The 11,060-nt window shown below is 44.0% G+C and overlaps 1 protein-coding gene across 1 annotated transcript; it reads left to right on the top strand.

The window, feature by feature from the left end:
- Positions 1-5,814: 5,814 nt before the first annotated feature.
- On the top strand, positions 5,815-8,536 carry CEBPE (CCAAT enhancer binding protein epsilon). The gene is made up of 2 exons (XM_001379944.3): positions 5,815-6,937; positions 7,875-8,536. Exons 1-2 carry the CDS (start codon positions 6,437-6,439, stop codon positions 8,208-8,210), a joined length of 837 nt encoding a protein of 278 aa, XP_001379981.1. The 5' UTR covers positions 5,815-6,436; the 3' UTR covers positions 8,211-8,536.
- Positions 8,537-11,060: the final 2,524 nt, after the last annotated feature.

The raw sequence follows: 11,060 nt of genomic DNA, 5'->3' as shown, positions 1-11,060 counted from the left end.
TGTGAATTCTATCAAACATTCAGAGAACAGTTAATCCCAATACTATACAAACTATTTGACATAATAAGCAAAGAGGGAGTTCTACCAAACTCCTTTTACGACACAAACATGGTACTGATTCCAAAACCAGGCAGGTCAAAAACAGAGAAAGAAAACTATAGGCCAATCTCCCTAATGAATATAGATGCAAAAATCTTAAATAGGATACTAGCAAAAAGACTCCAGCAAGTGATCAGAAGGATCACTCACCATGATCAAGTAGGATTCATACCAGGGATGCAGGGCTGGTTCAACATTAGGAAAACCATCCACATAATTGACCACATCAACAAGCAAACTAGCAAGAACCACATGATTATCTCAATAGATGCAGAAAAAGCCTTTGATAAAATACAACACCCATTCCTATTAAAAACACTAGAAAGCATAGGAATAGAAGGGTCATTCCTAAAAATAATAAACAGTATATATCTAAAACCAACAGCTAATATCATCTGCAATGGGGATAAACTAGATGCATTCCCAATAAGATCAGGAGTGAAACAAGGATGCCCATTATCACCTCTACTATTTGACATTGTACTAGAAACACTAGCAGTAGCAATTAGAGAAGATAAAGGAATTGAAGGCATCAAAATAGGCAAGGAGGAGACCAAGTTATCACTCTTTGCGGATGACATGATGGTCTACTTAAAGAATCCTAGAGATTCAACCAAAAAGCTAATTGAAATAATCAACAACTTTAGCAAAGTTGCAGGATACAAAATAAACCCACATAAATCATCAGCTTTTCTATATATCTCCAACACAGCTCAGCAGCAAGAACTAGAAAGAGAAATCCCATTCAAAATCACCTTAGACAAAATAAAATACCTAGGAATCTACCTCCCAAGACAAACACAGGAACTATATGAACACAACTACAAAACACTCGCCACACAACTAAAACTAGACTTGAACAAATGGAAAAACATTAACTGCTCATGGATAGGACGAGCCAATATAATAAAAATGACCATCCTACCCAAACTTATTTATCTATTTAGTGCCATACCCATTGAACTACCAAAATACTTCTTCACTGATTTAGAAAAAACCATAACAAAGTTCATTTGGAAGAACAAAAGATCAAGGATATCCAGGGAAATAATGAAAAAAAACACATATGATGGGGGCCTTGCAGTCCCTGACCTAAAACTATATTACAAAGCAGCAGTCATCAAAGCAATTTGGTACTGGCTAAGAAACAGAAAGGAAGATCAGTGGAATAGACTGGGGGAAAGCGACCTCAGCAAGACAGTATACGATAAACCCAAAGATCCCAGCTTTTGGGACAAAAATCCACTATTCGATAAAAACTGCTGGGAAAATTGGAAGACAGTGTGGGAGAGACTAGGAATAGATCAACACCTCACACCCTACACCAAGATAAATTCAAAATGGGTGAGTGACTTAAACATAAAGAATGAAACCATAAGTAAGTTGGGTAAACACAGAATAGTATACATGTCAGACCTTTGGGAGGGGAAAGGCTTTAAAACCAAGCAAGATATAGAAAGAATCACAAAATGTAAAATAAATAATTTTGACTACATCAAACTAAAAAGCTTTTGTACAAACAAAACCAATATAACTAAAATCAGAAGGGAAACAACAAATTGGGAAAAAATCTTCATAGAAACCTCTGACAAAGGTTTAATTACTCATATTTATAAAGAGCTAAATCAATTGTACAAAAAATCAAGCCATTCTCCAATTGATAAATGGGCAAGGGACATGGATAGGCAGTTCTCAGATAAAGAAATCAAAACTATTAACAAGCACATGAAGAAGTGTTCTAAATCTCTTATAATCAGAGAGATGCAAATCAAAACAACTCTGAGGTATCACCTCACACCTAGCAGATTGGCTAACATAACAGCAAAGGAAAGTAATGAATGCTGGAGGGGATGTGGCAAAGTAGGGACATTAATTCATTGCTGGTGGAGCTGTGAACTGATCCAACCATTCTGGAGGGCAATTTGGAACTATGCCCAAAGGGCGACAAAAGAATATCTACCCTTTGACCCAGCCATAGCACTGCTGGGTCTGTACCCCAAAGAGATAATGGACACAAAGACTTGTACAAAAATATTCATAGCTGCGCTCTTTGTGGTGGCCCAAAACTGGAAAACGAGGGGATGCCCATCAATTGGGGAATGGCTGAACAAACTGTGGTATATGCTGGTGATGGAATACTATTGTGCTAAAAGGAATAATAAAGTGGAGAAGTTCCATGGAGACTGGAACAACCTCCAGGAAGTGATGCAGAGCGAGAGGAGCAGAACTAGGAGAACATTGTACACAGAGACTAATACACTGTGGTATAATCGAACGTAATGGACTTCTCCATTAGTGGCGGTGTAATGTCCCTGAACAACTTGCAGGGATCCAGGAGAAAAAAACACCATTCATAAGCAAAGGATAAACTATGGGAGTGGAAACACCGAGAAAAAGCAACTGCCTGAATACAGAGGTTGAGGGGACATGACAGAGGAGAGACTCTAAATGAACACTCTAATGCAAATACTATCAACAAAGCAATGGGTTCAAATCAAGAAAACATCTAATGCCCAGTGGATTTATGGGTCGGCTATGGGGGGTGGGGGGGAGGAAAAGAAAATGATCTATGTCTTTAACGAATAATGCTTGGAAATGATCAAATAAAATATATTTAAAAAATATTTTTCAGCTTATGAAGTCACAGAATTATAGGACTCAATTTTGCTTTTGAATTGAAAGAAACTTTAGAGGCCAATCTAGTCCAGATTCTTGCATTTTACAGATAAAGAAACTAAGACTTGCAGAGATTAAATGGTATATCAATGATGATACAGATGCTGTTGTTAAGTGGGTGTGGGGGAAGGGTAAGAACTCAGGTCTCCCTGAATCTAAGTCAAGCTCTGTGTCCACTAAACTCTTTGCCTAATATTATAAGTTATCTCAAAACAGCTTAATTGTTTACTTTTTTCAAATGTTTAACAGTTTAATTTTTTTAAATTAACATCAGCAAACATGGTTTTGGGGTGAAAGCAATATTGATTTGATGATTCTAAGTCCCTGTAAACAGAGAGATTCTAGCAATCATGGTGGAAGGGGGGGGGGAGAAGGGGGTTGGAGTGCACTGTTGCATAAAACCAGGAAGTACAAAGTGAGGGGCCTGTGGGGTTCTCTTAGAGTCCCCTAAGAAAGAAAGCCTTTTAGAGAGGTGATTGCAGAGAGGAAGGCTTTTGAGCCCCATAAGAGGAAGTGGGCCCAGAAGACAGACAGTAGAGGTAATGGAGCTGCTAAGCAAGGGGGAAGCCAAACCAGGGCTAGAGGGGAGATCTCAGGGTCCTGGTGAAGGGTCCTGGGACCCTACTGGAAGGGAGGTGGGAGAGTAAAAGATGCTGTTGAGGCAGATCATTATTATCATCCTCTGGAGGTTGTCTCCAAGTTATAACAAAGAAATAAGAAATAGAAACATTAAAGCACTAATGATAGGGCAGGGACTTCCCTGGGGTATTTAGTCTGTAGTATACTAACTATAATACTAACCATATTTATTCTGTAGTATAGATATATAGATATATGTATTAAAACTACCTATGTGTATAGTTAGGTAGTTTTTAATATTTATTTATAAATGTATATATTTATTATAAATATAAATATGTTATATATAGTTAGGTAAGTAGGTAACATTTATATAATTAATATTTTAAGCTTTATATATAGTTAATAATTTATATTATATAATTCTATATTTTATATTATTATGCTCCAGGAACTCTGCTAAGCACTTTATAAATATGTCATTTGATCCTCATAACAACCCTGGGAGGCAGATGCTATTGTTATCCTCATTTTACAGATGAGGAAACTGAAGCAAACAAAGGTTAAGTGACTTGTCTAGGATCAGGTAGTATATAATTCAATTCAATTCAACAAGAATTTTTAAGAGGGGCAGCTACTTGCCTCTGCAGATAGAGAACTAGGCTTAGAGACAGGAAGTCCAGGGTTCAATTCTGGCCTCAGACACAGCCTACTTGTGTGACCCTAGGCAAGTCACAAGCCCAATTGCCTAGTCCTTTCCATTCTTCTGCCAGGGATGTCAGAAGGTTGTGTTTGTTTGTTTTTTTTTAAAGCATTTATTAAGTATCTGTGCTTAGTGGTAGGGAAAATGATAATGATGATGAAACCCACCCTGCCTTCAAGAAGCTTACTTTTTCCTAAGGGGATAAAACATATACATAAGGAAAAGTAGAAAACATTAACAACTAGGGGGGAGTGGGGCAAGTGACAAAGAAAAGTTCATTGGAGAAGGTGGTACCCAAGTTTGGCCCTGAAGAAAGATGAAGATTCTGAGAATCAACAATGAAGAGTCAGTTCCATGTATGGACATCAGCTTTCTGCAAAAGAAAAAGCTATAAGAGTGATATGAAGTCTGGAAAGGTGACTTGGATTCATATCTAAATGGAAGGCTGTTTAAATTTTATATTAGAAGCAAAGGGGCTCTTCTTGAGATTATTTGAGCAAGAGAGTAAGATGGTCAGCCCTGGCTGCATCTTACAAAGTTGATTCTGCTGGCTGCTCAGAGGATGGATTAGAGAGGGAAGAGATTGGGAATTGAGAGACTAATTGCTAACTCCAGGAAATCATAGGATTAGATCTGGAATTTAGAGTGATGGTATGATAGATCTAAAGGACTCATGATGAAAATATGCTAATCACCCCCAGAGGAAGAATTAATGAGCTCTGAGGGCAGATAGCTGTGTGTGTGTGTGTGTGTGTGTGTGTGTGTGTGTGTGTGTGTGTGTGTGTGAGTGTGTACAAAGGGAAATTGTTTCGGTTTTTTTTTTTAATTGATACTAAATATCAGTTCCAAGGCAGAAGAGCTGTAAGGGCTAGGCAACTGGAATTAAGTGACTTGTCCAGGGTCACATAGCTAGGAAGTGTCCAAAGTAAATTTGAACCCAGGACCTCTCAACTTCAGGCCTGGCACTCTATCCACTGAGCCATCTAACTGCCCCTGAAGCTTTTCTTTTTTGCTTTTTTTCCCCACAATATGGCTAATGTGAAAATGTTTTGCATGATTTCATATTTAAAACAGGTATCATGTTTCTTGTTTTTTCAATAACGGAGGGAGAGAATTTGGAACTAAAAATTAAAATAAAAAAAGCTATCAGTAAGTCCAACTCCCTCAATACTGTGTATTGTTTCCAAAAGAGAAGAGTGGTAAGGGCTAGACAATGGGGGTTAAGTGACTTGCCCAGGGTCACACAGCTAGGAAGTGTCTGAGGCCAAATTTGAACCTAGGACCTCTGATCTCTAGACCTGGCTCTTAATCCACTGAGCCACCCAGCTGCCCCCAACTCCTTCATTTTATAAATGAGTAAATGGGTGAAATGACTTTCTCACCACCAGGTAATTAAGTGGCAGAGACAATATTTGAACCCTGGTCCTCTGTCTCCAAATCCAGTGCTCTTTTTATTGTTTGAGCTGTCCCTCTCCAGCATGCAGTGGCTGTGAAGACATTAGGCCATTTTATTCACTTCATGCAAAAGGGTGTTCAGCAACCCCAGATACTCTGTAGAATGGGTGGTGCCACCTCTTCCCTAGTCCATGCCATCCCTGGCCATGCACTGCCCAGCCATATCCTATCCTATCTTGCCCTGCCTCCAGGAGGTTGTCCAGGGGGTTGGGATTTCTAAGGGAGGGGCAAGAGCTATCCCGGAGATAGGTGGAGCCCAGACTTGGAGGGGGCAGAACTAGGTTAAGGGTGGAGCTCCTTAGGCTAGGGGTCTGTCAAGGAAGAGTTTTCAGTGCTCCCCGGGGAGCTGAAACCTCCTTCTACTCAAAGCAATTTGAGAAGATACAAGGTAACTTACAAGTGGGACTCAGGATCTCATGGAGTGAGGGTAAAGGGGCCACTTGAAGAACCACCAGCAGCCATCAATGGCAGGACCCTGATGTCCTTTTTCACCAGGTGGAGTAGAAGAAAGAGCTCCAGCAAAGAGTGACAACTTTAACTGCTGATCAGGCCAAGGACTTCATTTGACAGAGAAAAGCTACCTGCCCCCCTAATTCCTCCTCCAGGGACCCCTTCTGCTAACCTTCCCTTCTCCCCCCCCCAACATTGCACCAGGGAGAGAAAGAGGGGAAAAAAGGGAAGAGGAGAGCCACTGACCGCAGCAGAAAGGAAAAGGAAACAGCACAAAGGAGGGAGGAGAAAGGCCACAAAGGAGTAGGGGAGAAGTGAGAAGGCAGGAGCCAGGAGAGGGGAAGATCCTAAGGGACAGAAGGTGATAGAGTGGAGAAGAAGCAAGAGGGGAGAGGGAAGCCAGGCACCTGGAGGGGGATTCCCCGGACAGGGTGTGTGGCCAGAGGGCGGAGAGTAGAGGAGGCGGTCTAGGTCATGTCCCACGGGATATACTACGAGTGTGAGCAGCGAGGAGGCCAACCACTTGAGTTCCCGGGGAGCCGAACTGGGCCAGGGGAGCTGGGAGACATGTGTGACCACGAGGCCTCCATTGACTTGTCCGCCTACATTGAATCCGGTGAAGAACAGCTCCTCTCTGATCTCTTTGCTGTCAAACCTGAGCCTCGTGGCATCAAGGGTCCTGGAACTCCGGCCTTCCCCCACTACCTCCCGCCAGACCCCAGGGCCTTCGTCTATCCGACCCATGCCTTTGGCCCTGACAGGAAGGGTCTCGGGCCCAATTCCTACAGCCCCCCAGAGGGCTATGATCCCCGAGCGGTGTCTGTGAAAGAGGAGCCTCGGGGGCCAGAGGGCGGGAGAAGCTCTAGCAGAGGTGGCTACAACCCACTGCAGTACCAGGTGGCACACTGCGGTCAGACTGCCATGCACCTGCCTCCAGGTCTGGGCGCACCCAACCAGCCCCTTCGGGTCCTCAAGGTAAGAAGTCGCACTTACTCCCGGCTCCTTGAGACTTCTATATTCAAGGGATCAAAGGTTGAGAAGGGGCCAGCAACAGGTGTCTCTGAGGTCAGACTATGCCCTTCTGTTTCAGATGGCATCCCTCTTCAAAGTGCCATGGCTCCTGCCCCACCCTCACCCCATTTCTCTATACATGTATCTCCGGGGGTTCTGACATACAACGAACCCCTCTCTAGAGCTCTTTGCGATCTGACCCTTATCCTCCTTCTACAACTGCAGATTCTAAATCCCCCCAAGATTCTAGGAATTCTGGACCTTTCCAAACCTGGTGAGACAGTGCTAGGATTCGGATGCCCCCAAAGCCTTTTAGATAGGGCCCTGCGTTTTCCGAGGCACCCCAAAGCCATTTATGAAGTCTGAACTCTTGCCCTTGCCCGAACTCACCCCACCAAACCCTCTGTGGATTCCTGGGCGTCTTGCAAACCCCCTTCAACCTTGCCCGCCTGCCTTTGCCTCCTGTCTGGCTGGCTGGAGAAGAGGAAATGCTCGTAAATTTCAAAGCGGGAGATTCGGGATAGCTCTGAAGGAAACATCCTGAGCAGTGTGAGAAATTGAAACAAGTGACTGAGAAAAGCTGCTGGAGGCTCCTTCCTCTGAAACTTTTAGGACCAGGCCCCCTCGGTTTGGGCTGCAGTCTAGTCTGGAGGCAGTGGGGTGGATGATTCGATATGAAGGGGATCTCCTAGACCAAGATGTATATTAAAAGTGGAAGGGGGAGGGATCCACTGCATCTTTTCTTCCCCTTTGATCCATTATTTGTCTTGCCCTCCTCCATTACCCTTTCGGTCAGTCAGTCTCCTCTTCCTCCTCCTCCTCCTCGCTCTCCCTCCAGCCCCTCAATTTCGTAGCTGAACCTCTGCGCCCTGTGCTGATCTCTGGTTTTCTCCCACCCCAGGGTCCCCTGGCTGCCGCTGCTGCCCCTCCCTGCAGTCCTCTCCTCAAAGCTCCCTCTCCGGCTGGACCCCCCCATAAGGGCAAGAAGGCGGTGAACAAGGACAGCCTGGAGTACCGGCTGCGGCGGGAGCGCAACAACATCGCGGTCCGCAAAAGCCGGGACAAAGCCAAGCGGCGCATCCAGGAGACGCAGCAAAAGGTGCTGGAGTACATGGCCGAGAACGAGCGGCTCCGCAGCCGGGTGGACCAGCTCACCCAGGAGCTCGACACCTTAAGAAACCTCTTCCGCCAGATCCCCGAAGCTGCCAGCCTCATCAAGGGAGTAGGCTGTGGCTGAACTCCAGTGTTGAAGGGCAGAGGGGCGATCCTCTCCCCCTCTGGCCCTAAGGGACTTCTCGACCTCCTATATCCCTATGGAGAGGCCTTCCGCTCGCCCTGGGCTCTCTTCCCATATATAGGATATGGTTGATACCCTCAGACAGACAGACAAGGCAGACAGGCTGCTGAGGCAGCCCCAAGGCATTTGGGCAGCACCCTGGGCAAGGTTTGGGAATTGCACTTCACCCTGTACACTGAAATATGACAACCCTTGTCCTCAGAGGTTGGAAGCCTTCCCTGTAATACAAATGACTTAACTTACCGAAAAATAAATACTTACATGCTGTGGACCTAAGTATTCCCTTTTATTAAACTAGGGCATTTATTAAAAGTGCCCTAGGAGGCTACCTCCCTTGCAGGGACATTGGTGTGGGGTGATAAGCATAGCTGACATTTCTACATCACCCCCGTGACTTGGATAGTGCAGGTATTACCCCCATTTTACAGATGAGAAAACAGGCTCAGGGGGTTTCAGTGGCTTGCTCTCAATCACAGGGCTAATCTGTTGGGAGAGCTGTAGGGGAGCAGGTTGTGTGCCTCTGAAAGCTGCAACTCTGACTAAAAATTCACTCTGTGATTCAGGGGATACCAGGATACCATATCATACCAGGAATGGTGCCACATCTCTGTCAGAGCTGGCAAGAGACATGGGGACTACCCTTCGAGGCATATTTCATAGTAGGTGAATATAAATTAGAATCAAAGGTCAAAATAATAATGACTTACATTAAATAGCACTTGAAGATTTACAAAGTGTTTGGGGCAGACCAGACATTTAGCACAGGGTCCAGCACAGGCTTAAATAAATGTTTGTTGAGCCCAGCTGAATGAACTTATGATCACAGAACATTAGAACTAGAAGACACTTTAAAGACCTTTTAGTACAACTCCTTAATTTTAAAGACAAAGAAACTGCAGCTGAAGGAAATTAATTGAATTGCCCTAATCATATATCTTGTTAGTGAGAGCAGTATTAGCATCAAATGATCACAGCTTATAGTTAGATGGGACCTCCAGTTTGTCCCACAATACAGTCCTTTGCTTTCAGACAGACAAGGTATTATTATACCCATTGTACAGATGAGGAAACAAATCCAAAGAGATGAGGCAAGCAGTCACCCAGTTTGTTAGTAACAAAGTCCAATCTAAAACCCAGATGTCTTTCCTGAAAAGTGTTATTTCCTTCTGCTTACTAGTCACACTTATTGACCTATGGCTACTGTGCCAGATGTCTGTATAGTAGCATTTTGCCCAAGACCAGACATATATTGGATATTTAATAGGTATGTAGTGAATGATCATGCCACCCCACAGGGATAGGATGAAGAGAAGGGCACAAAGTGAGGAATAGCAGAGACCTCTGCTCTGCTCTGTCTCAAGCTCCCAGAACCCAGCTTGAAAAACATCAGAATCAGAAAGGATTTACTGATGGGGAAATGGATGTGGTACATTCTTTGTTCTCATATAAATTTGTTGCAGAGCAGATGTTGGGATTGGGTATCCCTCTCTCTCAAATATCAAGGTCTCTTCACACTTGCTTCTTTCAGGTATTCATTTCTTTCTTGTCTCTAGGTCCCTTTACATCTCACCTCTCCCTCATTCTGATTAGCGTTGATAGGTTTCCAGCTCAGCTGGAGAGGATCTACTGGCTTGTGTTAAAGGCTTGATGGAAGCCCTTTGGGTTTGGTTCAGGGTCTCTGTGTCTGCTTGGGGGGAGCCCCGTGGGACACTGGTGCCTTCCTTACAACCCAAAGGGACTGGTTGCATAAGGGGGATTGGTACAGAGCGTGGTGAGTGACTCAACCTCCGGAGCAAGTGCGGTTTGGGACGGGGAGCAACTAGTTCCCCTCTTGTCTACTCCTCAGCTCAAACCTACTACCCCTTGCTTTTTCTTTTTGTCAAGGCTCCTAGTGAAGTGAGACCTTCCAAGATTAGGAATAAATTCCCAGGCTTCCTTCCTACAGCTTTGAACTTCGTTTCCACACAGCCCCTTAGAGCTGGGGTCTGTGCTAGGCAAAGTTTACTAGGGGTGAAGATGAGTCGTCTTCAACCTGACCACCATTGAGGTTATTGTAATCACCAGCATCAATATCAAAATCTTATTATTGTTTCATTTGATCTGATTTGTGTTCATTTGTCAAGCATTTATTTACTTGCTCTGATTTTAACTATGGAGATTAGCTCAATTCATTTCAACCATCTGTTGTTGAAAAAGACAAGGTGATTTATGGGATAGAGGACTGGTCTGGAATATCAGAAAGACGTGTTCAAGTCTTACCTCTGACACATACTGACACATATACTTGGGACAAGTCATTTACTCTCTCGGTGCTGCAGGCAACTCTTGGAGATGATAAATTTCAGAGCAAATGCTGATTTACATTGGCAGTAAGAGTTTCCTCCTTGAGAATTTCCTATACCAGAGAAGTCACCAATCAAGTCCAAAAAAAAAATCCTTGGGATAGCCATATGCCCAGTTTTCAGAAATTCTCCTCCTTCCTTGGGGCCATGGGCAGTCTCCAGCCCTAGGGTGCCTGTGTGTATGGAGGGATATGGGGTGGGGACAGAAATAGGATATAGTGCATCATCCTCCTCCTAATCATACAGACTGGTAACCTCAGAATCTTCCTTGATTCTTCTCTCTCTCACTATACCCTTATCTGTATCCAAATAATTGCAATGCCTTTTCCATTCTTTACATTTCTTATATCCCTCCTCTTCCCTCCAATCATATAGCCACCACCTTAGATGACACCCTCATCATCTCTCACCTAGACTGCTCTGAGAGTCTCTTAATGGTTTCCCTACT

This window comes from Monodelphis domestica, chromosome 1, assembly GCF_027887165.1.
Source record: "Monodelphis domestica isolate mMonDom1 chromosome 1, mMonDom1.pri, whole genome shotgun sequence".
NCBI lineage: Eukaryota > Metazoa > Chordata > Mammalia > Didelphimorphia > Didelphidae > Monodelphis > Monodelphis domestica.
This window is presented reverse-complemented; position numbering and strand designations above follow the sequence as displayed.

What these genes read in the sequence shown, in the direction of transcription:
- CEBPE (XM_001379944.3), top strand. Translation starts at nt 6,437, where the DNA reads ATGTCCCACGGGATATACTACGAGTGTGAGCAGCGAGGAGGCCAACCA. An exon ending in AGCCCCTTCGGGTCCTCAAG is followed by an intron (nt 6,938 to 7,874) that starts GTAAGAAGTCGC and finishes CTCCCACCCCAG; the next exon opens with GGTCCCCTGGCTGCCGCTGC.